The sequence below is a fragment of the Tauraco erythrolophus genome, chromosome 23, assembly GCF_009769465.1.
Source record: "Tauraco erythrolophus isolate bTauEry1 chromosome 23, bTauEry1.pri, whole genome shotgun sequence".
Taxonomy (NCBI): domain Eukaryota; kingdom Metazoa; phylum Chordata; class Aves; order Musophagiformes; family Musophagidae; genus Tauraco; species Tauraco erythrolophus.
In genome coordinates this window covers 1,381,122-1,408,788 of record NC_141487.1, presented here as the reverse complement: position 1 = coordinate 1,408,788, position 27,667 = coordinate 1,381,122, and the positions used below count along the sequence as shown (strand labels likewise).

The window sequence follows — 27,667 nt, the reverse complement described above, 5'->3', positions numbered from 1 at the left end:
TTTGCTGAGGCATCACTTACTTTTTCCCTTAGCTGAGTAGCAAGAGGCCAACTTCAGCTTTCCAGAAGCCTTAAGCCTGTGTTTTAAAGGAAACAATGAATGAAACATGAAATAAAAACTCAGGCTGGAATTCTCTCCTTTCCTTTTGAGTTCAAATCTTCTGGTTTTAGCATCTTTCACAAGTTTTGGGTTATTCTTCCCCTTCCAAGTACCCAATTTCAGATACTAGTCATGCCCATGAAACATTCAAGTTAGATGAGAACGGATGGAACTAACACCCCTCGGTTACGGGGACTGCCTGGCCATGATACGACAACAGTTTATCGTTACAAACTGTTCTTTTTCTAAACAAAGCCACAAAGAAAAAAAAGGGGTTCAGACTTGGACAGAGCCTCTTTCCTTCCAGCATTCCATTTATTTGCTTGGTGCAAACGGCTTCAAAGCAGCACTGGCAGCATCCGAGGAACTGAGCATCCCTCTTGCACATTTTGCAGCCGGGCAGGGGAACGCGTCGGCCTCCTGACCCAGATCCTTCCTTTAAGCACAGGGTGGCTGGAGCAGTTAATCCTCCCTAATCTCTTTTCTACAGGATTCTCTTCATCGCAGGGAAGATTCCTTTAAAGGACACAAAAGCGAATCACAGTCACCTCTTGTTGGGTGTGAAACTATCAGGGGGCCACCAACGGGCACCCCGTTGCAGAAAAGCCACCAAATGAACACCCAAAGGAGTCAACGATGAAGTCAAGCCTTAGTCATCGAAAATTCAGGGCAAGCAGGTTCTTCAACACCTCGCTTTCCCTTTACCTTCTCTCCCATCAGCTGGCATTGAGCTGGGCATCCTGACACAGGGTGGGATCTGCTCCCAAGAGACGCAGCGAGTTTGCAATTAACACTGAAAATTTAAACAGGCATTGGATCCAGTCGTGCTACAGAAACTCTGCTCAAGCCTACACCCAGCCAGCTTCTCTCCAAACAGGTACATCCCATTAACACTCGCTTCTAATCAGTTCAGAGCCAGGAGTCAATGTTGTTCCTTTGCTTATAAAAGTTTATCCCAAAGGATTTTCGGACCTCGAGCTCACAGCGCATTACCGAGGCAGTTGCGACTCTCCCCCGTAATCTGCCAAAAAAGGTTATTTGTGTGAGAACTGGATGCACGTTAACACAGTTATTTTTCTTATCTGATTCCTAACTCCTGCCTCATGCTGAATTTGAAGAGCTCATCTGCTTTCCATCATTGCTCCATATTCATTCCGTTTTCCATAGAAACCAGCCCCCGTGACCGTGGGTGCAGGCACACGGGGTGGCTTGGGATATTTCAGGTCACCTTTGGTGTGGTCGCCTTTCTGTTAGAAGTCAGTGTCTTCCCATCAAACTCCAAGTCAAAAAGTTTCTTTGAACGTATTTCTCTGAAATATTTCAGAAGAGAAACAAAATTTCCTTCTTCCTCCATTTTCCTTCCCAGATTCCACAGGTCTGGGATCTTGTAGCAGCTGCACAAGTAATCACATTAATTTCTTGCAGTATAAAAAATGAGGAAACACCACGTAAGAAGCTGCTTGCAGGACAAAACCCAAACCTTTATGTCCAAGAGTAGCTCTTATGATACGGCATTCTCCTTTATTGGTGAGGGGAAATTATTACAAGATTAGTTCATTGGAATAATTATTTAAAATAATTCTACTGCTGGATTGATTTATCTAAAAAATACAAAACCCTAACCTACCAAATATCAGTATTTTCTACAGTACACTATATAAAATAAATGAAGATGATATATGACGAGGTCAGGTGGTTTTGGTTTTAATACCAGCATGACTTCATCGAGAAAGAGGTTCCACCGAAGTTTCACTGGGAATTTTGAGCATCTCCAAGTTCTCAGACAAACTTCATTTCATCTGACAAATCCCACTTGGCCTCTCCCTCACCTCCTATCTCTGCCCTCCAGGAAAACGTGTTCCCCTGATTTTATTTCAAGGGAGATTATTGGGGCTCATAGTGAAAACCACACGATTTTCCATTCCCATTTTTGGCAAGCAGCACGTAGATCTGGAAAAAAAGAGCTCAGGAATGTGCAGCTGAGCTCCTGATAACACACGTAAAAAGGCACGGAAAGGATAACAGAATTATTTTTCAATCTTTATCTAAAAACGGCAGTTTAGTTTATTTTTATCTAAAAATAGTGGGTGTTTTCATCAGTGGGTTGCTCTTACATCAAACGACTCGCCCTCCTGCCCTGTCCACGACATGCTACAGCCGACAAGGAGAACATCAAGGCAGCTCAGCGTTGCTGCGCGGTGGAATCGCACCGCGGACATCTCCCTAAACCAGCCGCCCCGCGCCAAAACACACGCGTTCGAAAACACGCGGCGTGATCCATGCGGAAACCCATGGACAATGACAGAGCAAATGAAACGTGGAAGTGAAAAAGCAGTCCCTGCGTGAACATGGGGCTCCTCCACACCTTCATGTTGAGTAATTTTGGTAAGACCTAGACAAACTACAAACAAAAATCATACAATGGCCTCTTTGCTGCAAACCCAGACCTTGAACACACGACGCTTTCTCATCGCAGAGACCTACGATGAATGAATTTGCCAAGGACCTCCGACCATGCGCCTCTTCCATCCTAATTCATCGTTCCGAGGACTCACTCTAAATTTGTCACCTGCCAAGGGCTTCAAATAGAAGCTCAGAAAGAACCTAGGTGAGAAATTTCTCTCTTTTCCTTAAATGAGGAAATTTTCTTTCAAACTCGTGTTTTCCTAAAGCCTAGAACCGAGATACAAGAATAGAAGCCAGGGCTTGGGAGTAACATATCAAGGAGTGGTATTTTTCCACACTGGAAAGCTATTTTAGGTCATTCTTCACAGTTACTTTTATATTTTACATTAATTTAAATTTTTACGGGCATATATTCCCACAGGCATCCGAGTTATGTCTTTGGAGGAAAAAATTGAAAAGAAATAACCTTCTTTTTCCCAAAAAAAAGGAATTCAGATATTTTTAAGTGGTTTTTAAGTGTTGTATGGAATATATAAAGGATAATATCAACTGAATTATTTACTAAAACTGTTTGCACACTGATGTTGCTTCGGTTTTGCTTTTTTTGCCTACATACGTACACGTATACGCACACTTACGTACGTACAGGATGCTGAGGACAGAGCTAGAGAAATAAAAAAAATAACTAATCAAAAACCAGCCGGCAGCTCGAGCCCGTTGATCCACTGCAGTCAAAGCCACAAACCTCGAAATCTTAAACCCTCATCTGAGTTGCACCCCAACCTCTCTGACTCACCTGGATGGAAATCCACCGCTGGTTGACCACCAGACCATCCTTGCCAAGCCTGAGCCCCTCTGCTACTACAACCACTACCCAATTCTCTGACTTTCTTGGACCGACAGGACCTGGATAGAGCGTCAAGAGATCCCAAAACTCTTCTCTACAGCCCAAAAAAAGGAAGAGGCCAAAGATGCTTCAGACTCGGCCTCCGCACGTGGAGGAGATGGAGCTGATAACCCCTTCGCCAGTTATTCATGCAAATGAGGGGAAGGAGAAAAACTTGTACAGCAGCTTATGTTTTTCTATAAGCAGCTTATGTTGCTACATAAAATACGGTGAAATTCTCCCATCTACAGCTTTTCTTCCTGTTTTCCAAATAATTAAAAGAGCAGCTTAAAAGTGGGGTATTTTGGCATTAAAAATATCCGTGCTATCCCACCAGAAAAGCAAAATACTACTTTCCCAGGGCTGTGCTGATCTAGTAAAGCTTATAAATAACTCTGGGCTTCCAGCTATTACCATTTAAAAAAAAAAAAAAGAAATGAATAAAAGGAAAACGGTATCATATGTTCACAAATAAACACTGCTACGTTTCTAAACTAAATTTCCTCAATAATTGAGCTTTATAAACAAACACATAGGACAGTGAGCCAAGAGCACCTATCCCAAACACTCAGTCTGCCATCAAAACATTTCTTTCTCCGTACAATGGAAAGTTTCACGTGGAAAATAAACCTTCCTTGATTCGCTTTCCGATAAGAAACAATTAGAAATGTGCAGCCCATAACAGAATCCAACAAGCCGGTCTTCGAGATGCGGGAGGCAGGAATGAGATGGAGCCAACAGACTGAAAATATGGCCACTAACGTTTGCACTGGGGCGAAACTCTGTTCAAAAAACCCACTCTCATGTCTGCTAAATAAAGCTACAGGTACTTGATAAAACAAAGGAACGGACCCCAAAGTCCCCAAGGTTTCTTGTTTTCCTACTCACATCCAACAAAAAGGGTCCTCATCCAGAGTAATTCATTTTAGGAGGCAGAAAAAGCGAATTTTTTTCAATGAGATGGTTTCTAATTGTATTTTTTTTTAAAAAAAACCAACACAACTATACAGTTTTCTTCATGCTCGGAAAACACGCTCCGTTCGATGGCAACGCGACCGCAGCGGCACCAGGCAGATACTCACAGTGCTGTACACAGCGGAGACGGTCGGGGTGAAGATCCGCTCCTCCAGGGGCTGCTGAACAGGACCGCGGGGGATTCTGCGACACAGCGAGTTAAGGAAAGCAACGTCCAAGGAGCAGGGGGGGCTTTTGGGCCATAAACACCACAAATGTGGTGTCCCTCCAGGTAACCAGTCACCTTCCACGCTCACGCAGACACACCGGCATCTCCGAGGCACTCGCACACCGCCGGGCACCTACGATCCTTCAAGGATTTCCAAAAGAGGAGCAAAAAAAAAAAAAGTGGCTTCAAAAGGCAGATGGCACCGACAAGAGGAACCCAACGCAAAGGAATCGCCGAACAATCTACCAAACCTTCGTCCTGTCAAGAGAATCCCCCCACCTCTTCTGGTTTTTTTTTTTTTTCTTTTTTAAAGAGTAAGGGAAAAAAACCCAAACCCCACAAGCCCTCCGCATTCAGCAGAACGAACCCTGCTGATCAGCAGGGCATTTTCGGACAAAGGCAGCGCCTGTTTTGCTAACCACGCAGGAATCGCGTGCCAATTGTTTCCTTGTTTGCCTCTCTTCAACCAGTAACTCCTTTCCTCATCCACCCACCCAAATCGCTTCTAAAAACAGGCTAAAAATCAGAGAGATTTTAAGTTCTGATGATCCGCTGCGGGGTTATTTAAAGGCAAATTGAGATGGTTTCCTTAAATCCTAAGTGTATTGTGAGGAGAAGAAAAAAAAAAAGGGGAAAGAGACTTCATGCAACAAACAAATAAGCTAAAATGAGATTTACTTGTGGAATAAAACAAGGGAATGTAGATTTTAAAAGAAAAAAGCCTCCTGACTTGGCTAACACCTTGTGGCCGTAGGTCCAGCACGTCTGCTCAAGACCCGACGCTCACTGTCATAAAAAAGCCGTTGAACTGGCTGAGAATTCTTGCACTAAACGCCGTGTTCACGTTTCACCTCGCTGTGTACATTGTACACGTCAAAGCCTCTCGGAAAAGGAGAACAGTCTGGTTGAGCTTCTTGCACACGAGCCAGCAACGCCGAACTCGCGCGTTAACACGACGGCGACCGCTTGAAATGTAATAATAAGTCATCAAATCACAGAATCATGGAATGGTTTGGGCTGGAAGGGACCTCAAAGACCATCCAGTTCCAACCCCCCTGCCATGGGCAGGGACACCCTCCACTACACCAGGTTGCTCAAAGCCTCATCCAACCTGGCCTTGAACACTGCCAGGGATGGGGCAGCCACAGCTTCTCTGGGCAACCTGTGCCAGTGCCTCACCACCCTCTGAGTGAAAAATTTCTTCCTTAGATCCCATCGAAATCTCCCCTCTTTCAGTTTAAAGCCATTGCCCTGTGTCCTGTCACTCCACACCCTTGCCCAAAGTCCCTCTCCAGCTTTCCTGTAGCCCCCTCTAAGTATGGGAAGGCTGCAATAAGATCAACCCACAGCCTTCTCTTCTCCAAATCATGAAAGTGCTTCTTGGGTTTTGCTCAAATGAGGAAAATAAACATTCCTAAGCTAAATTTTCAAGCTAACCTTCTAGGTTCAGGCTTGCAAGAGCCCTCTCCCTTTGCACAACAAGTTTGAGCTCCGAAGAGATGCCGCTGCCCAAACCTTTGGAGAATCCAACATCACAGCGGCAGGAGAGACCCTGGCAGCGCTGCCAAGACCCAACGGCGATCCAAGCACCGCATCCCAACCGCTCCCCTTCCTTAAACCCTCCAAAGTTTTAAGGTTGAAGTAAGAAAGGTTCAGACACGACCTGCTCTGCATCTGTCAACGGTCTGCAGCAGGCCCAGCCCCATCTCCTCCTCCTAAAGCAGCGTGGAGCAGAAAGAAATTTATACCGTCGCACTATTTTCATACCAAACACATCACGACAAGGGTCGGTCCTCACCAAGCAGGCTGAGAAACTGTTGTAAAAAACTTCCAATTTCGTTATATATATTCTGCATTTGAACAGGCCAGACAAGATAAATACCGTTTTATAGGATTACACGGGGAAAAGACCGTCCCTGACCTTCCCGACACCTTTGCGCGCCAGCAGTGCCCCCGTTCAAGCCTGGCAGGTGTAAAACAGGACGCCTACGGCCAGCTCCGGATGGAGAGAAGCGAGCCGAGGATCCGGCACCGCTGGATCCCAAGGCGGTGTTCAGCCTACACTTTTGGTTTTGTTTTAAAACGAGTGCAAGAATTTATCTGCAGGGTCTAAGGCTTGTCTTCAATTTGCAGGTTTGCCAGCTTGCGCGGAAGCGGTATCGTTTGATTTAAAAAAAGAGGTTTTTAACAACAAAATTCCATGTAAAATCCTGACTCCAGTGAAACAATGGGAAGATTTGCTACAGACTTCAGCAGAGCCAAGATGTCGCTCCTAGTCTTCATCCCGAAGATCTTTATGTTCATTCCTGAGTTTCAGAAAACACCGACAGAAAACCAAAATTTGGGAGAGGAGGATTAGAAATACATGGCAAAATGGAATGAAACCCCAGGAATTTTATGCACACCACCTCCATAGCACCCTACCCTCGCCCCATCACCACGCTCCGAAGGAGACGGTGCGGGTTGAAGCTGCCACCCTTATCTCACAGCTGAGATGTCGAATCTTGAGGCGGTTCTGACAATTCATTAAAGCAACCGCTGCTTCTAAAGAGATCGTTCCCGAGTTTGGAAAAATGGTTTCGTCCTCGAGAAGGCTGGGATTTATTTTCTTATTTTAGAACTTATATAAGCCAGGAGAAAATAATCTTCTTTGAGCAGAGGAACCTCTCTTTTCGCACCCAGGAAGAGCTGCCTAAAGGAACGAGCAGTTTAGATGGATTTCCAGTTTGTGAGCTGCTGTTTAAGATCACTCCTAGGAAGCAATGATTCTCGTCAGATTAAAAAGAAACCTTTTAAGTCCCTTTTTTTGCCAAAGGACCTGACCTGGACGCGAGACCAATAGGGACAAAAATACCTTGAATTCCTGTCAGGCTTAATGAGATATAATGGTTGGAGAAAGAGATTATTTCCAATATCTAAGTTCTGCTGTCTGCAAAGAGCCGGGCTGGATGAAAGGTTATCGCTTCCCTGGAAGCCTCCTGGGGCTCGTTTCTGCTCCCCAGTAGAAGTGACCACCTTCGCTCCCCTTACATCTGCCAAAGGAGCCCATCCTGGGGTAACAGCGGCTGTTATTTCAGCGGAATCGAGCCAGGGCGACTGCAAAAGTTCATCAGCAGACTCTGCTAACGAGGCCCTTTTTCCTGGAAGCGAGTTAAGAGCAAGAGCACGGGAGGCTCCACCGTGGGACACCAACGGGTGACGGGAGGCAGGTGAGAAGCAAAACCTCATCCAGCAGCGTCATCTCATCCACACCCACGGTAAAACCACCCTCCGGGGCACTCGTCTTCATTCACTAGGTAGAGATTTCGGTACCATCCCGGAATGTCACGCAAACCGCCCGGACCCTGCCCTGCCCCTGCCCCCATCACACGCAGCAACCTTTAAGCATTAAAGTGTAACCCAGCCCGGCTCTATCGCAGAGCTTAATTAACCACGGCGCAAAGAAAACCAGGATATGTTGAATAATTCAGGCAGCTCTTTCCTGTTACTATTCTGGTACGCTTAGATCCAATTCAGGAGGATCCTGCGCCTCCCCACCTCCTCCTCCTCCTCCCCTTCCTATATCCGTGCCACCCACGTCACCCTCTTCAGCCGCACCGACTCGAGTATTTGTGCAGCCATGCTCTGAAATGATCCAGGAGGGTGGGAAGGGAGGAGGAGAGCGGAAAAGCAAAGCTAAACTCAAACCTCACACCGTTTTCTGAGATTCTTCCGTTACCGCAGGGGGAAAATAAAAAAAAAGATGAGGCGGGCGACGAAGCAGAAGAGCAGGAACAAGGGGAACCTCTTAAATCACCTCTGCAAACGGCAGGTTAGTAAAGTGGAACTACAGTCTCCGCTTCCCACGCTTGCGTCGGGCCGAAAGACTCGTTAAAGCTCTCCCTCCTCCAGCAGCATCACGCCGAAAACCAGGAGAAGGATGGCAGCCGGCGGGTAGCGCAGACTCCGGATTGTCTTCATTGCTGTTTAGGGCTCATTAACTCATGAAAAATCTATATAGAGATATTTAAAAATCCACTTAAGCGAGATATTCCTGGCAGATTAATAAAAGCAGGCACTGATGCCACGGGAGTTCCACCTAGTCCCCATCTGGCTGCAGCAGTGATCATAAACCGGGGAATTTTGGGAGCTATTAAAGACCCAGTGGGAGAAGGGAGGCCAAGACAGTAACGCCGGTTGGAAACAAAACAGAATTTTTTAAGGAGGAGGATCTTTTAATTAGACAGCCATAGCCGTGCTCCGAGGAGAGGGAGAATATGTGACTTCTCAGGAGAGCGATTAAAGAAAAAAATAAATATCCAGACCAGAGCTGCCCATCAGCTGGAGCATTCAGAGGCACCGACAAACGCAGGGTTAAATCAAAGTCAGGAGGAATTTCTTGTCGAAATCTCCCCCTTTTATCGCATTTGTCTGCTTGTTCTAATCATGCAACAAAACTGAGAGACTGCAAGACCTTTCTGTGCTTTCCCAGCAAGGAACAACCTGAAAACACGCAGTAAATTCAGCTCCTCCAGCAAGAATTTGTGCAGGTTTTTCTGCTCTGTTCCTGCTTCCAAGATTGGGGATGGGGAGGGCGGGGGGGAAGAAAAAACGCTATTCCATGTTCTTCCAAAATGGATTCAGTTTCCCCTCAAACAGGGCTTCTCACCTAAGCTCCTTTTCAGCACCCAGCAACCATTTTATCCTGAGCATGCACTGATGGCCTCTTTCTTCCCATCCAGCTGACGGTAACGGGTAAGCACCTTCTCACACGAATAAAAACGTCTGCGGGTACCCATGGGCGCGTATGCAAACGCCTTACCCCCCCCAAAAAAATCCACAAACCTCAAAACGTTCCAAACTAATGATTTGTATCACCGCACAGAAACGGAGCGAGTCTCCCACCAGCTACCCCCAGGGTTATATAATCCCCACGCGTGTCCCCGCTTGTACCGAAACTGGGTATTAAATAACTGAAAAAAAAAACAAAACAACAAAAAAACACAAGATAAAACCATCAAGCAAGATTACAGAAGGGCGAGAAACCGCATCAAATTTCCAGCACTTCTTTCAGCTTTTTGGTGCCAAGGCTTTTTTCCAACCCCTCTGAAGAAGGAGGGGTTTGATGGCAGAGAGCTGCTCAAAGCGTGTTTCTCCTCCGCAGCCTCTTCTCTCTTTAACACGCAATTAAAACGCCGGAGGGGAACAGCGGAACAGCAGAAGCACCTAATTTAGCCAGTTCCAAAACCGCCACGGATCACTCCAAAAGGAGAAAAAGGAAAAGCTCCGCCAGTCTCAGCAGCGTGCTGAAAGTTCCCCGGCATCACTCCATCCCTCGGCAGCTCCGCTGTCCGCCGCTCGCCGGGCAAAGCCTTTTGCCCGGTGCGTTCGGTCCTACCTGGCGACGAGCTCCCGGAGAGCTGCGTTAGCGAGCTGGCTCCAACGCCAGCTCTCCTGCCGCCGGCAGCGAAGCCCACGGCCGCATCCGTGCCACCCGGGGATGACTTCTGAGCTCCTGGCTGCCTCTCGCGGCGCGCTCCTCGTCTTAAAGCGGTAGTGCAATGGGGGTCTGAGGGATATCGGAGTGGGGTTTCGTGCCAAGAGGCTGGATGCTGCAGAAATCCCTTCTGCTTCCTGAATTTTTCTGCTGCGGCCGCAGCGGAGAAGGGAAGGGAGGTGGCATCACGCTCCTCATGTAGGCTAAAAATCAAACCAGGCTTCCAAAAGGACGTGGAAGGTAAAAAGATAAACTCAACTACAGCACGTCGTGGTGTAGAAACCTGCACTGCAATGTGTGAAGAGCTGGGAAAGCTCCAGTGCTCCCCATCGGAAAGGGAATTCGATCGCAGCACAAACTCCTCAGCAAGAAATTGTGCAACTCGTTCCCCTCGGCTTGCCGCTCGCTGCCCCCAGCGCAGCACCGCGCGCCCCCACCAGCCCGTTCACTTAGCAATTACTTTGTGAATCCATTTTTCCTTCCGAATAAATTCCCCTTTTGACAGGCTGCTTTTCAGGAGCCAGGGGGAGGAAAGCTGGTAAAACAAACTACAACCTTTGAAAAAAAAAACAGAAAACAACCCCACCAAGTGACATGTCACATGTAAAAAAGAATAAATAGATAAGATCAAAACAGTGCCATCCACTCTCTCCATGCTGAAATATTTACTACAACCAACCAAACTTCATTCAAGGAAAAAAAAAAGTCAAGTTACAAAGCAAACAACTCCAAACTCAGAAAAAAGAAGGATTAATGTTGTCTGCGGGACCATAATTCAATCCCCCTGCGGATGCGCAGAATCAGGCCCTTAATTACGGAGGCCCGTGGTTTTATGGAGCCCCAGAATGGTTTGGGTTGGACAGGACCTCACTTTGCAGCTGTCTTACTGGAATCTGGCACCTTGTACCCTCCAGAGCCAAGCAGCTCTTGCTCATAAGGGAAAAGAAATGATTAATATCCCAAAAATCAAGACCGACGTCATTCAAGGACTTCGGAAAATGTTTAAAGGCTTAAGGAGAACCGAATAAAACACCAACCTGCTGCTTGGCCCTCTCCAACCCCTCCACCGCCTGTATCCAACGCCGCGTTCCAGCCCCGGCACCCACACGCTGCCCAGGCATCCAACATCTCCCATTGATCTCATTCCAGTTTTAGGTGGGTTTAGGGGTTGTTTTTTTAAGCTTTATTTGAGTTTTCACTTATTGGGTGGTGGATTCCTGCCAAGGGAGCCAATGCCTTTCGGCTGAACCTCCAAGGAACGAGCTGGGCCCTCTGTATCAAACCAGGGGGTTTTCATTTTCTCAGCCCGATGCAGCAACTGGCTTTGCACAACACGATCAGATGTCAAAATAAAGCGTGATTCAGAGCGCTGACTGTATCATGGGTCAAATCCGAGCAGAGGGTGGTTGTTCCAATGTTTGGTGTTTACCATTATTTTAGCAGGGGAAAAATAAATATTACTATTTGCTGGCAGGAGCACTCGGAAATACAGTCGAAGTTCAGAGCTGCAGGTGAAGAACTCCTCAAAAGGCCACGTCAGCTTTGCGCCAATACTTCACTCTGACGCTGAGGATGTATTTCTGGCCAGTCAAATGTTTTAAAAAGAAAGGAACGCAACAAAAGCTGTTCATAAAGCAGCAAAAAATGGGGTTTAGGGTTTAAAATTACCGAGCAGTGCATCGTCACCCCCTGTTCCTGTGAATCACGGCAAACCCCAAGATTCACCACCTTCTGCAGTGACTTCCACCCAGCAGGATCTTATGGCAAAAGCCATTTTTAAGCTTGTTTCAACAAGGTGTTTCACACTTGTAACAAACGCCGTAACTGAAGTGTTTCTCTTCTGCTTTTGTACCCGAAACGCACCTGCACGAACAGCGCTGATGTTTCGCGCGGTCCCACGGGCTCCTTCACCATCTGCAATCGCCTCGTTCGGAACGACCGGCTGCAGGACTCTGCTCCTCGTTCCCCGTCGGGGCTACGTGACGGTGACTGAACGCGGGAAGGTTTGTCATCGAAGCGCTCCCCATCAGAGCATCATCTCTGTCCAGACCCAAACGTTACGAGCGGTGAGGCTTTCACTATGATTCCCAGTTCATTCCATCCTCTAAAAGATTCCATCCTCTGCCTATAATAAAACTTTCCTCAAAATTCATCTGAAGCTTTTTCACCTGATTACACATCGTTAAGCTCAGCACTGGCTTCTAAATAACCCTCTGCCACATACTGTCACCCGCGCTGAGCTGAGCAGGAGCAGGGCAGCAGCGGGAGGTTTCAAACGGGAAGGGGCACACAGACCCCCACGATCCTCCACGGCTGTCGGAAGACGAGCTTTCCCAGGCTCCTCGGGAAATTGCAGCTCCAAAGGAAAACGCGACCTTCAAACACTTACTGAAATGTCCCATTTCCCTCTCCTTCCCCCAGCACCGCCGCTGCTGGGATCCAGCACCCTCCAGCTGTTCACATTTCTCCTCCTTTCCCTTCCTGAGCGAGCCCCGGCTCACTCCGACGAGCCCTGCTCTGTATCCCGGGATGCTGGCACTTACCCACCCGACCGCATCGCCACACCTCGGGTGGCACGCGATTCCCGATGCGTGACCTAACGCTTCTTTCTGACCGAACACGCTGAAGCTGCACCGCCGCAGCCGCGTTCAAAGCACACATTCTGTTTATACCCCAGCACATCCCCTAACCCTCCAACTTACACGCTTTTTTTAAACATCGAATGGATGTTTAATATCTTTTTCCCAAGTCTCTCTTTCTAAGTACATCCACTCCATGACGTCTTTTCGCTCCTCGCTCACCTTCCTGACATGCAGGTAACGTATCGCACTGGAATTGATCAAGGTCGAGGGAGGGGATTCTGCCCCTCTGCTCTGCTCTCCTGAGACCCCACCTGGAATACTGTGTTCAGCTCTGGAGTCCCCAGCACAAGAAGGACATGGAGCTGTCAGAGCGGGTCCAGAGGAGGCCACAAAGATGATCCAAGGGCTGGAGCACCTCTGCTATGGAGACAGGCTGAGAGAGTTGGGGCTGTTCAGCCTGGAGAAGAGAAGGCTCCGGGGAGATCTTCCAGCACCTTCCAGTACCTAAAGGGGCTACAGGAAAGCTGGAGAGGGGCTTTGGACAAGGGCGTGGAGTGACAGGACAAGGGGCAATGGCTTTAAACTGAAAGAGGGGAGATTTCGATTAGATCTAAGGAAGAAATTCTTCCCTCTGAGGGTACTGAGGCACTGGCACAGGTTGCCCAGAGAAGCTGTGGCTGCCCCATCCCTGGCAGTGTTTAAGGCCAGGTTGGATGGGGCTTTGGGCAACCTGGTGTAGTGGAGGGTGTCCCTGCCCATGGCAGGGAGGTTGGAACTGGATGGTCTTTGAGGTCCCTTCCAACCCAAACCATTCTATGATTCTAATTTTTCGCATCAGCGATGCCTTCACAACCTGTTTAATACCAAGGCAGGAATTCAAGAAAACTACTTCCCACCTGGCTCATCGGTCATGACGATTCAATCTATGATGTATACCAGACACCATCACTGCGTAATACGGCACTGCGCTGCTTTATCATTTCCTTTTGGTCTTTGCTCCACGTGCGATATGTCTCATAGTTGAGCCACCAAAGGAAAGCCGGGGGTTAGAGGAGAAGATAACAACAGGAAAAAAACCAAACCAAACCCTCTTTGTTGCAAATTAACTGTATTTCCAGCATCTCATTCAGTCCATAATGCTTTCAAATAAAAAAAAATCAGCAATATTAAGAGCACCAGCTGCAATAGTTACACCTGCAGACAAGCACCTAATTACCCAGAGCTCATTATCTTCAGGCTCAGTTTTGCATCTCTAAATTAAAAAGGGCTGGAGCTGGCTCACCAGCACGTAAATCATCCCCAGCCCTCGCCGCACCCTGACGGACCCCATCCAGCCCGCGAGCCGTCCGGAGCGCGTTACCAGGGGAGCCGTCAGCCAACATGCCAGATCCGTGCAAACGCCACAAAAACCCAATCAATTATTTTGCCCAACACAAACGTGCTCCTAAGGGCAGCCTGATTTTCTTACTTCATCTCTGTCATCTTCATCTGCAACCCCGGCATCGATGTAAACCGTCTGTTTTCGGCTTAGACCTGCAAAGGTTGTTTGGGGTGGAAGAAATTGTGTCTAAACCCCGCTGTGTCTAATCCTCCTGGGATTTTCCTCGAAGCGTGGGGTTTGTGGGCGGCGGGGACGGGTCTGGAAGCGACGGATTGAATATTTCTGCGACTGGGAACTTGGTCCTAAGTGTATTTTTAACCGCAGCCAGCTCCAAGAAGTGGGTTTTCAAAGCGCAGCCTGAATAAGCTTAAATCCAGGTTTGGACCACGCTGCAAAATATTAATAATTTACATCTAAAAAAAAATATAAGCCACAAAGGCACCCTGGCTCGTGTCTGCGCCAGCTCAGGTAACGCAAGGTGAACAACGTGCCAGGGCAGCATCTCTTGCTCAGGTACAGAAAACTTTCCACTAGCTGACTTCTTTACCTTAATAGTCCACTTTCCTCCATAAAACACCAGCTGCTTCCATATTTTTTAAATTCATATTTTATTCTCTACAATATATGGACTCTTCTAAGAGATGGGAAAGTCAATAGATTTCATCAGCTCCTTTCAGCTGGAAAGTCACAGTATTACCTCTGCGGAGAGGCAATGGCAGAAGATGTCAATGTAGCCTTAAAATTCCATTGAATTTTAGGAGGGTTATTTATGATGGCACTTGTCTGTGTTAATTAAAGCTGCCATTACGCTGCAGAAAACAGGCTACACTCAGGAACACGACACAGCCCCATTAGTCTTCCACGGTCCCGCCCTGCTCGGCCACCGCTCTCACTGCTCAGACGGATTTCTCACGGTCCTCTAGCCACAACCTCAGCCGAGTGATCTTATAAAGAGCCCAAAATATTAAAATGGGGGAAAAACTCAATGAGTCAACAATTTTTTGAGTGCTTGGTTGACAAGCACTAAAACTAGCTGAGCTCTGGAGCACCTGCTGTGACTTACAGAGGACCATCACAGGCCACTGTACCACGAAGAGATGGCAGATGAAGCCTCTACTCCAAAATACACCAAATAAATCAGCAGCAGACACGTGTTACACCAGCACCGTGCTCATCTGGTCAGCTTTGAAGGACTCAGCATCAAAAATGAAGCCAAAAGTCCCAAGCAGGGTGATGGCAGGACGCTGGGCTCGTGCCACGCGATACTGGGCTAACCATCTCTCAATATCACATGAAATTGCTACAGATCTTCTCTGCTGGGGCAGTGCTGCTCTAATCGATTATTACTTTGTCCAAGTAGAGACAGCAAGGCGTGGGAACGATGGGTTTAGGTGTTGCTGCTCTTCACATCCGTGTATTAAAAGCAAACCTGGGTTTTTGTTTGTCATCTTAGGAAGATCGACACCAAGACGTCATTTCCTTATCTCTTAACCCGCGTAGGAACTGATCGATACATGTAGTCGCCGCAGTCGGAGAGTATTTAAGCATCCTACCATGTGTGCGTGCACCTTCATAGGTGATTTATATGTACATGAAAACAGGGGGAAGAGAGCCCGCATCTCCCCAGTGTTGGTTCGGCAGGAGCTGTGTGTCCCCAGCCACCAATAAACGACATAATGGGAATAAATAATAATAAATAATAAATGACATAATGGGAGTAAATGACATCAAACGTGACCTGGGTAAGGTGTACGTCACCCTGCTACAAAAAACAGGGCTACGTGCTTGAGGGATTTGTTTTCCAGCTGTCCAGGAGGCCAGGCAACTGCAAAGGGTCTGTGGGTCAAGAAACCACTGAGGTTACTGGAAAAATACCAGGATAAGGATGGGTAAGGAAATCAGCTTTTAAATCGTCCTCTCCCCATGACACAGCAACTGAACTCTCGCTGCCTACTTTCGAACGCTTGGTTCCTGCTCTCAGACTTTCAATTTTGCCTTTTAAAACCTGAATCCAGCCTTAGGTTCCTTCCAGGGTAGGAATCAATTTGGAAAGAGCGCGATTCAGGTGGGCTGGACGCTCTCAGAGCTATCCCCAGCCAGTTCCTAACCTGAAAGAGAGGGACAGGCAAGACTCTGCTCCCAAGGTTCCTCGGGGCGAAGGAAGTCACAGAGAGCATCTACGAGAAGTCAGGTGGCATCAAAGGAAAATTACTGTCATGAAGGTGTAATCCAACCAGCAGGTGCCTGCAAGCAGGAGGACACGACACAAGGAGATCTGGTACTAAGCCGTCATCTGGCAGCAGCGCTGCCAAAGGGGTGGTCCTGCCCTCCCACGGCCACTTGCCCCGTGCCAGCACCAGCCCTTTCATCGCCACTCGGATAACCAGATCAGGGAGTTCAAATGAACCTCTTCTTCCAAACTTCGCTCGTCACCCAGCCGTGCCGACAGCTACGTCAGCCCAAAGGACAGGAGCGAGGAGGAACAGAGGGATGGGGAGGCTGCACCATGAAATGCTCTTGCTATAGTTTCCCCAAGAGCATCCCCGGCCGCAGGGATGCATTAACCCCAGAAGCAGCTGCTGAGGCCGACCCAAACATAACACAGCGATCCTAAAGATTATTACAACTTTAAACTGCTGCATAAAAACGGTTTTTCCAGATGGTTTGGGTTTTTTTCACACTCCCAATGAGAACGCAAGCAGATCTTCCTCAAGAAATCGTTTTCCTTGGTAACAGCCTAAGCCTTCAGTAACTGAATTCACAGCACGACAGTCACCAGAGTTCTACAAATCACAAAAGCCTTGGAAGCTTTACTCCAAAGGACGGAAGTTCGGCGCGGCTGGGAAAGGAGGAGCAGGTACACGCGCTAAGGAAACGAGCCGAAGCATCGCTGCATTACACCGTAAGTAACGCTCCGACTTGAGGCCACGAGAGGACTTTAACGAGGCATCACCCGAAACGAAGGCAATCCAGGTATTTCCATGTTGTATAGCTGGGAGACACGGCACGGAACTGGGAAGCAATCATTCCGACTCCAGCTGCGCTGCAGAGCTGCGAGGTGACGGCAGGTGACAGTCAAGGTCATCACATGGGTCGGAAAGTGTTTTTTTGGGGATGAAGACGCTGTCCCCACGCCCGCACGCATCAGCTCAAAACATGAGGGATGAAAAGACCTCAGTAAGATAAAGGTAATAAGTAAGAGCTTTGAATTTTTTCCTTCTCAATCACAGAAAAGCCATCCTTCATTTGCACCCATCACCAGCAATTAACAACCTGGAAGCTACAAATACAGATAGAAAAATGTAAAAAAATCACCAAAACTGGGTAAGCAATAGGCTTTTAGTTAACCAGGGACGGTGATATTTCTCCCAAAATTATTCTCATGGCTGGGCAGCAGCTGCTCAATCACCTTCTGTGCTCCAAGACGATCCAAACATCTGCATGTTCTCACCAAGGCGGCAGGTCTCCTACCCCCAAAAATGCTGGAGGGTCAGCAGTTTGTGGTAGCTACTCTGGACACCGACATAACCCAAGAACTTGATTCCAACAGGAGAAACCTTCATGATTTCTGACCAAAAAGCTCTTCCAGACATTCTCACGCTCCCAAGTAATTAGCATTTCAGTGGCAGTTCACAAGCCTAAACTGCTTCTTTTAATTAGAAGATTTTATGCAGCTATTACACTCCTGCGTTTCCCTGAAACGAGACATAGCTCTGAAGTCACCCAAACGCTTATTTTTGTGGCCCTGATAAAAACAAAACCGCTTTCACTGCGAGCCAGCAGGCTGCCTACCTCGAGAACAAGAGAGCTCACCTTGCTTAATGCAGCCCTGCCAATATTAAAAAAAAAAAAAATAAATACATCTAATCTGTCTGTTCAAGTAAAATACCAGCTTCTGTACAGCAAAATTTATTGGGCAAGTGACTGAAGTTGGCGGCTCTTGCTATTTTATGTAGCTCTTGCAAAGCACATCTCGCTTACACTGCGCACGGGACAATCCTGGATCAGAACCAGAAATGGCAGGGAAAAAGCCAAAGTCCTGCGTCCAGCAATTCCTCCACCAGTTCACGACTGGGTAAACAGGGAGGGGAGAGAAATGGAGACTTCAAAGGTGCTGGAGCTTGTAGTTTAGACGATGAGTTACCCCCTGCACTCCGCCTCCCCTGGGCTGGTGCTTAGAGACCTTCTGGCAGCACTGTTTAATTAAAGAGGCAAAAGGAAACAATCCCAGGTCACGGAGTAGAGCCAGGGTCCCTGGGAAAAGGGAAAAAACCCAAAGTGTCGCTCCCTGAGGGCACGGTGCTTCCCTCCCCGCAAGCACCAGGCTGTTCTGGGTCAGGTTTCGTGGGATCCCTAAACCCACCCAACTGCTAAACGGCTGCGAGCCACCGCGAGCCACCCCGAAGCCACCCCCACGCTCCTGCCACCTCCCTTCCGTAGGGACTAACGCTCACGAGACTGCTGGTGACCCAGCTCAGCTTGGTGATTCAACAGAAAACTATTTTTTTTTCTTGGCTGGGTGAAGTTTTCGGTCGATTCCGTGAGCTGATTTAAATTACCAAATACTCACATGATCGTTCCGTCCCAGGCAAGGGAGACACAGCCCCGTGACGGCACATCCAGCTGCAGCTCACGTACCATCTCCTTAATCCTAACGTGAAACTGCAGCCAGCAGGGAACCCACCTTCACCTGACCATCCAAAAATCGACACTGGGAGACAGAAATGGGCACCCTTCTCAGCAGAGGCAGCACGCTCCGTCTCGCACGGTGGCTTCTCCTTGTTGGAGTAGAGGACCTGGGCACGGCACAACGTTCAGCTGCATACATGCCACGTTCTTGAGTGCTTCCTCATCCGTTTCCGCACTGCCGAACTGCGGCAGCCCACGTCGGAGCCAGGCGCAACGGCCCCGAGGGGCCAAATCGAATTTTGCAAGTTATGAGAAAAGAGGAAAGTAAAGCAACGGGCACGTTCACACCAGCTAAAGTCACAAGTAGCTCCGTGATCCTCTAACGATATTTTTGTCCTTCATGCGAGATAGCAGGAGGTAAATCTGAGTAGGATGGAGCTTATTCCGGAGCGGGACGGAATAGGTGAAGGAAATCAGGGAGTGCTGCTTCACAGAGCAAACAGGCAAGAACGAACACAGACACCCTACAAGGACCACATGAGCTTCAAGGCAATAGGAGCGAGTGAGACCCAGGATGGATGTGCAAAACTTGTCAGGCATTTACCAGAAAAAAAGAAAAAAAAGAAAACAAACAAAAAAAGGAAACAAGTGGGAAAAGTGACACTTGATATGAGAACAGATTTCATTGAATCACAGAATGGTTTGGGTTGGAAGGGACCTCAAAGATCACCCAGTTCCATCCCCCCTGCCATGGGCAGGGACACCTTCCACTACACCAGGTTGCTCAAAGCCTCACCCAGCCTGGCCTTGAACACTGCCAGGGATGGGGCAGCCACAGCTTCTCTGGGCAACCTGTGCCAGCACCTCACCACCCTCAGAGGGAAGAATTTCTTCCTTAGATCTAATCTAAATCTCCCCTCTTTCAGTTTAAAGCCATTGCCCCGTGTCCTGGCACTCCACGCGCTTGTCCAAAGCCCCTCTCCAGCTTTCCTGTAGCCCCTTTAAGTACTGGAAGGCTGCAATAAGATCACCCCAGAGCCTTCTCTTCTCCAGGCTGAACAGCCCCAACTCTCTCAAGCCTGTCTCCAGAGCAGAGGTGTTCCAGCCCTCCCATCATCTCCGTGGCCTCCTCTGGACCCGCTCCGACAGCTCCATGTCCTTCTTGTGTTGGGGACCCCAAAGCTGAACGCAGCACTGCAGGGGGGTCTCAGGAGAGCAGAGCAGAGGGGCAGAATCCCCTCCCTCGCCCTGCTGCCCACGCTGCTCTGGGTGCAGCCCAGGGCACGGTTGGCTTTCTGGGCTGCCAGCGCACGGTGCCGGCTCATGGCGAGCTTCTCCTCACCCAACGGCTTCCCTTGAACAACACAGCAGGATTTCTTCTCTATGGTACTACCTGATTTGAAGTCTTATAATTCTTTAATTAATAATTCATTTCAGTGTCTTTAGTTCATTAACACACTGAACGTTTCAGGAGATGTTTTACGTACCACCTGGAATACACCTCCCTTCTGGAAACACGCTTCGGCGAGGGCACCCTCCTGTCACGCGCCATGTCCCGCAGTGCACAACCCCATCCTGTGCTACCGACCGCGCATACATCCTGCAGCTACACCCTCCAAACACTCCCAGTAGCATTTCAGAAAAAAAACAAAACACCAACCTAGCTGCCACAGTCACGCCAAGCCTCGCTGAGTGTTCAGGATCGGGCTGCTCCTCCCCAGCCCCTTGGCCGACGGTGTGTCTGTGGACACCGTCCGCGGCTGCGCAGCGACGTTCCACAACTTGAACCCAAGACGAGGTCACTCACGGTTCAAGTTGCATTTCTACCTTATCTGCCGAGCTGCAGGCCTCTTCTGATTTAGGGATTAAGCACTCTGGGGAAGGAGACCAGCATTGGGGACAGGGAGCAAGGATAGACCACGGACAAGGTTTAGTTCCCTTTCCCATTTAGTGCACTGGTGGGCACAGAATTTGTAGCAAAAAGATACTCAGTGGAGTACTGAGCGTTAATTTACACACAGGGCATCTTTTTAATGGACATGACAAACAAAAAGATAACAGTCCACACTGGAAAAAAGCAAACTCAAGGTATCTACCACGGAAATCTACGCGAGGGAGGTCTCAAAATTCAGTGTATGAGCCATTCCCGCTGGCACAGGAGCTACAGGGCACATGTTTCTATACAGGCGGGTACTCCAGCCATCTGAGGGCTTCAAAGGAGAAGGGAGGAGGTGGCCATCTGTGCTCAACTGAATTAAGTTCTTTATCAGAAATTCCTGAAGGTTTTAACCTAATGGACTCGGAGACAGAAGGCTGGAGTCCTCTCTCTCATCCCTGCAGAGGTAAACCAGGAGATGATTGTCAGTTAGCCTTCTTCCATACGAGGCTTCTGCCCAGAAGCTGCTGTACAGGCCATCAACAGCACCTAACCTGCAGCTGCTAACAAGCTCATCTCTGACATATATAATGTGTCTATATAATAAAAAGACGAGGTGACCAAGGGACAAGATCTTTTAAAACAACTCCTCGTGCCAGAGATACGAGTTTCCTACCCAGACACGTTCCCCTCTTCCGTGTTGTACAGACGATTTCACACGGAGGTCCTCCAAGAAGGAAGCGATGCTGGTACCGGAGGACGTCAGCTCTAAAGCTCCTTGTTACGAAAGCTCCAGCTTGTGCTACTTCGGTGCACGAAGTTATCTGGCACAGCTTGAGAAAGAATAATTTAGCAGCAGTTTGTGAAACTGGCTGCAGTCTGTTCTAAATTTATGCAAGATACGGAGTATTATCTCGGATACCGGGCCCACGTCTTCGTTAGTTGAAGAGGTCCCTCGAGGCAGGAACCAGTTTTCAGGCCCAGGATCCCGCCGTGCCGACGGGCAGCTCACCAGCACTCACGCACGCTGCGGCTCCCAGCGTCGAGCAGCCTCCCGGCAAAGCTCCTCGGGATGGTTACACTGGGAGCTTCCCATCAGAGCCGCAGGAACTGGGGACAAAGATCACCAGCTTGGGGCAGGCAGAGGAAGTGTTTTTTCAGGCGTTTGCCCTCCTGGTAGCACGTAACCGTGTCAATCGGTAGAGAGGCCGCACGTGGATGGACAGTTACATCATTGTCATGAACCTCGGCACTGGAGACTATCTGTTTTATCGGGAGAGATTAACGCCTCTGTAATTCGGGAACAATTAAAGCATCCCCATGTTGCACAAAGAAAGTCTGGAGCGATGTAGATTTTTCAAGCAGATTTAACTTTACCCAATTTTTCATGGGTGTCCGAAGCACTGCGTGCGCCTTTCCAACAGCTATCGCCTCCCTATCTGCATCAAGAGCTCTCTTTCCGTAATCTTCCCGAATACTTCAAGATGGAAAGTGTCCCACCCTCCCCGTCCCTCCCTCGTCATTCCACTCTCCGTCCTTCTCTGTTTTCACAGCGAATGAAAAGATCCCAACACACCAGGATTTGTTTTTCCCTTGCCAAATAATGTCATTTGATGGCACAGGAACGGAAAACTGTCATAACCACTTACGCAGCCGGGTGGTTTTAACACAAGCCAAGAGTTTTCCGAGGTCAACTCTTACCTGCGCAGCACAAGCAGAGCCTTTATTTTTCAAGCTGCCCTGGATCAGAAAGCAGCACAAAGAAAACACGTTTCAAGTGCAGTTACGCTACCAGCAAACTAACTTTTAATTTCCCCAGATACTCCTGAAATATATTCCTTAAATACCGCTAAGAGAAATAGGGATTCAGGAGCATTTATAAGCTCTGCATCCAAGCCGGAACAAAAGCCTAGCTAGGTATTTGCGACATCTAATAAAAGGGATGGTTTTATGACTTTCCCACCTGTGACTAAAAGCCAAGACTCCTTTAAACAGATAAAACAGGGGCTAATCCCAAATACCTGCAGCGTTCGGGTACCAATTCTGCCAGCAGCAGTTTTACTAACCACGTCCTTGGATGAACACGCTGGTTTTCTAACCTCAGCTGTTTTCCTGCGATGGGCACAGCCAGACCCGTGCCCCCCTACACCCCAACCCGAACGCATCACCCCATCTTTGGCAAGAAATGATCAGAATGCAAAAAAAAACACCAAACAACCAAGGTACCTCGAGGCTCCGCGAATCTCAGATTTAATCTCAAGCACTTTGGTTAAGTCTGTGTTTCAAAAAGTAATTTTTAAAGAGCTGGAGATGAAGGTTTTGCAAAACTTAAGATTCTACAGAGGTAACTGAGTTTTCCTGAAAAAAAAAAAAAAAATAGAGAGAAAAGAGATTTTGTTGAATTCAAAGCATTCAAGTCCAGCCTAAGTAACAAAGGTCTTCAGAGACATCTCAGCTAACGAAAACGTGCAGGCGTCCAAGCTGAGCTAAGCTGTCCAGAGCGTTTCACATGCGCTCACTGAAGGGATTAATTGAAAATACGGATACTGACGGAATCAAAACATGCACCATTTCAAGATTTACTCAAGTATATCCATGTCCGAACGTTACCTGTGGGTTTGTGTAAGGTTTCTCAGGCACCCAGCACGGGGTCAGAGACTGCACTAATTAAGTGGAATATTAAGGCATGAGGTCTTTTCAGGTTCTAAATATCCTCAGAAGTGATTGTACACACACCTCGTGACAGGCTCCTCCATATTTTAAGACCGTATTGCCAAGAGAAAAGTATTTTCCAAGGTCAGCTATTTCATCACTCCACTTTAACACACCACCACCGTTCTTTGATTTCCTACCACGCATCCTTAATCTTTATCACACCCCCATCACAACCAACAGCGCTCTCGAAGGGGCAAACCCAACTGGAAATCCCCAACAGGATCTCCAGACCTTGAATTCGGATTCGTTTAATCAAACTTGCTACAGCCTGGAGTACTTGGCCTTGGTTTTTTCATCTTGTGCTCAGAGACACTTCTCAAAGCATCAAGGTGAAGGGATACACGACCCCTCGCTGGAGGGGGCACCTCGCAGTAGCGGAGCCCTATGGCAGCAGGGAAAATGGCATCACATCACTGCTTTAAGGACTGTCTCCATCCCAGGATGGGTCAGCTGCTGCCACGGCATCTAAGATAAGGACATCAGGTATAAAAACTGGCTGCTGTACACAAAAGCAAGTCCCCAAGGTGATCCATGATGCTACTGCTGGGAGGGAGCTTCTTTCCACTATTTCACTAGAAACTAAATTCCCTGTTATGGCATAGGAAATAGCCCTGAAAAAGAAAAAAAATCCTTCAGGAGTTATCATCCTTATTGAAAGGATTGAGGTAGTCAAGCTTTGGCTGTTACCACTGCTTCCAAAGGGAAAAAAACCAACCTCCACCTGCGGAAAGCCCCGTCCCACTCCAAACACAGCCCACGGGGCTCCCTCCTCTCCCGTTTCCGTAAGCGAAGAGCCGGTGAACGGAGGGAAGGAGTCAGAGCAGCTTTCTGGGCCACCCAGGGAGGCAGGCGCGGCGGAATGGAAAACCCACCAGCACTCTGTAGGACCCTCCGAGCGGCGCCGGGAATTTGAGACGTGCCGAGATACGGAAACACGCACAGCGCGGCCATTTACTGCCCGGCAGGCGCAGAGACGGGGCCGTCGGCCAAGAGGAAAAAGAAACATTAAGGTTACAGAACAGAGCTCCAGAAAAAAAAAAACAAAAAAGTGAACACTTCACCACACAATTTCTATTAAATATTACTGCAAACCATTAATTTTATTATGGATACACTCCAATTTCCACATTGACTCTTTTATTTTCATGTTACTTTTACCTGGTGTTGACCTGATCTGCTAAATCTCAAGGAGTCACTGAAACTCATACTAAACGATCGGTTTTTGCATGTTTTTACTGCTGTCGGGTCTATCGTGCTCTTGCTGCAGAAGGAGAGACACTCTTACGTTCCTTGAAGTTAAAAATAATAATAATAATCCCATTTTTTCCTTCAGTGGTGCTAATCCCCTTCGCTGCGGACGTCATCGGAAGAGCACTTGATGCTGGAGCAGTTGCTGTTTCGTGACGTCTCTTAAAAGCGCAGAGACCGGCTGATGCGCTCGGCACAACAGACTGGACGTTACTCAGATATTACGTGCGTCTGCGCCCGACCCCAGATGATTCACACGAGAGCCGAGGTCTCACCCAAGGCCTCACCGCGGCACTGGAGGACATCTCCTCCTCTCTTTCAAGCCAACCCATGAGGCACAGTGACCGACAGCATCCCCCCAACCTTATTTTATTATTTTCAAGCGCAGCTGAGCCGTGGACACATCTCCTCTATAACCTCCCAGAGACAAAGCAGGAGGAACAAAGCTTCTCAACTTCCTAAGCCCACCAGAGCAAGAACCATGAGAAACAAGGTTTGAAAGACAAGTTGAGCAAGCAACCACGTTTGTTCCGTTTAAACTTCAGCTCTGGCCCTTTCTCCTCCTCCGTCGTGAGCCGAACGGCACAGGTTTGGGTTGAACCAATACTCCATACCGCAGCAGAGCGTCCCCGGGTCAGCCTCCACGTCACCCCTTCAGACACATCACCCGCTTCCGAAGCCCGGTGACTTTTAACACTGCTCAGCCTCTACGGGAGAAGCACATGCATGGATCTGGGTGCGACCACGCGGAGCGCCGCAATGCCTCGCTGCCCGAATTAAAGCATCCGGCTCCGAGCCCGCTGCTTACACGCTCTGCACGGTGAATAATGAGGCGGGCGCTAACGATGTCTCCGCTCACCCATGTCAGGCAGCGGGGAACAGGTCAGGAGAGCCGTCTGCCCGAGATCCTGCCTTCCCCTCGTGTTTTTGGAGCCTCCTCAATCACTGAATTAACCGGCTCACGGCACAGCCTGTGACGGCTTCCGGGACTCACGCGCTTCGGTAACTCCTTTGAGTGGGGACAGCTCGCTCTTTGGAGAGATGCCCATGATGGTGGAACATAACAAACGGGCATTTAAGACATTTGGGAAGAGAGAAAAGAAATTTCAGGTTCTCATGACCCAAAAAAAAAGTTTTTGAAATTCAACAGCTGCTTAGTAAAAGGAGCAAAAAGTAGTGCCAGGTTTTCCTCAAGCACCTGAGCTTTGCCCCCCTGCTCCACTCCCTGCACTGATTTTGGCCTGGGGCCATCCCAAACCATCTAGATCCCTACAGAATAAACCTCCAGATACCTATTTCCAAGCAGTTTCAAATTTTTAAAGGGGAAAAAAAACCCACAACCAAAACCAACATGAACTGACCTTAAGAGGACAAACAGCTGAAACAGAAGAGTCTGCATGAAAAGCAGTACTATGAGAATTAGTAAGAGGATGTGAAAGAGCAAGCAAGTTCATATTTATTTCCCAGCAAAAGAGCTGGAGCTCAAAACAGATATAGGAAGGGAAAGCAAGGAAGATGTGAGGATCTAAAAAAGGAGAGTCAACCAAAATCTTTGAAACATTTGACAACCCACAGGGCTGCTGGGTGCGAAGCCGGCCGCCCTTAGTACAAGCCCACTGATAAAACAAAAGCAGCAGCTCATCTTGTTATTTTCTGACTCATCTCCTGCGTTCTGCACCCGAGCCATGTCGGGGAAACAGAAACAGGGAAACAGAAAAGCTTTCTCCAGTATCAGCCCAAACAGGATGGCGACTATTGACCCAGCTTTAGCAGCTGCGGGCGTTTTTTATCCCTGCACGAGTCAAATACACACATTTAATATCTGGGATTCTTCTGCTCCACGGCGATTTCGCCAGCTCAGTTAAGCCAGTGTTAACAGGCATGCGATTGGGTTTTATGGGTTTTGGAGTAGGAAGGGCTTAAGGGACTAAACAAGGGATTGTCTCTTCCCTCCTGTGATGGAGCTGTCCCTGGTATAGTTGAGAAGGTCAAGACATCACCAAGTTTGGGCAAGACCTCTCCTAACTCAGCGACATCAATCCCCTTCCAGCCATCCCAGAGCTGCTTTCCACCTCCGCGCTCCAACAACGCTCCTAATAATTAATTAACCGACATGAAAGTCCCGGGCCGATGGTTCTGCATTATTAAAAAAATTGAATAAATCTCTCTTTACTCAAAGCTAATCGAGTCCGAGCACCGGCGTTTTAAGTCCGGAAGCGCAGCCGCGTCTGTCTGAGCACAACACATGCCTGTGGAAATCGCCACAAATATGCGGCGCTCAGACATCAAAGAGGGGAAAAGAGGAGCAGTAAAAAGGGCACCCGAGGTCAAAACGTACGGCAGGGCCTTTAAACCCAAGATTTTTATTACGACAAATCTTCCAGAAAGGCTCGGGAGGAAAGCGGCAGATTTCCCCCTCGCCCAAAAGAAGGAAAACCAAGTTGAACAATTGGAAAAAAAACCATCTACTTTATTTCAGCTGCCGGCACAAAGCGATCGGGTGGATTTTTGCAACGAGTGATGCCGAATCGCTTTGATTAGGGCTAAACGGGCAAAAATCCAGCAAACCGGGTGCGACCCCAAGGTCCAAACCTTCTGCAACCAAAGGGAGAGGTGGTGGGGCAGCTGCACGATTTCACTCACTGAAGACACAACGAAAACAACTCATTTTTACTCTGTTGGGAAAGTTTGGGCATAAATTAAAAAAAAAAATATATAGTAGAAAGGCCAATTTGAGCATTGTGTCACGGACACATTCCATATTTTTTTAAGTAAAGTGAAGGCCCTTAGGCCTTCGAATTCATTTCCCCTTTGATCCGCGAGAGCCCAAATTTATTAGCCTTCTAGACACGCGGCAAGGCTCATCTCTTGGTACAGGAAATTGGAAGGAATTCAGACAAGGCTTTATTTAAAGTTCAGACTCCCTCTATTGGGCTGCGCTGCCACACAGCGATTTTACCCCAGGCATCTACTTACAAAGCTAAAAAACCTCCCCCCCCCCCAAAAAAAAAAACAAACTAGAACCAGACCCTCTGACAAGAACAAGAGAATTAAGACAACGCTTCCCAAGGCGTGAGGAGAGTTTGTATTGTTTGGCCGACCAGTCGTGAAGTTTTTTCCTCCCTAAAGTAACCCCTGAGTAATTAATGATATATTTGATTATTATTTTTTTTGGTCACACAGCAA

At 48.1% G+C, this 27,667-nt stretch overlaps 1 protein-coding gene across 5 annotated transcripts in view; it reads right to left on the bottom strand.

Annotated features, from left to right (window-relative positions):
• The window catches only part of EIF4G3 (eukaryotic translation initiation factor 4 gamma 3), a 154,498-nt gene that overhangs the window by 105,366 nt on the left and 21,465 nt on the right, over positions 1–27,667 (bottom strand). For 4 of the 5 annotated variants that reach the window (XM_086625692.1, XM_086625694.1, XM_086625691.1 and 1 more), the window contains one exon: positions 4,474–4,549. In XM_086625692.1, the coding sequence (XP_086481818.1) occupies positions 4,474–4,549 (76 nt within the window). Of the gene's footprint in view, positions 1–4,473; positions 4,678–27,667 lie in introns of those variants that run through there. The other variant, XM_086625704.1, reaches the window with a different exon arrangement.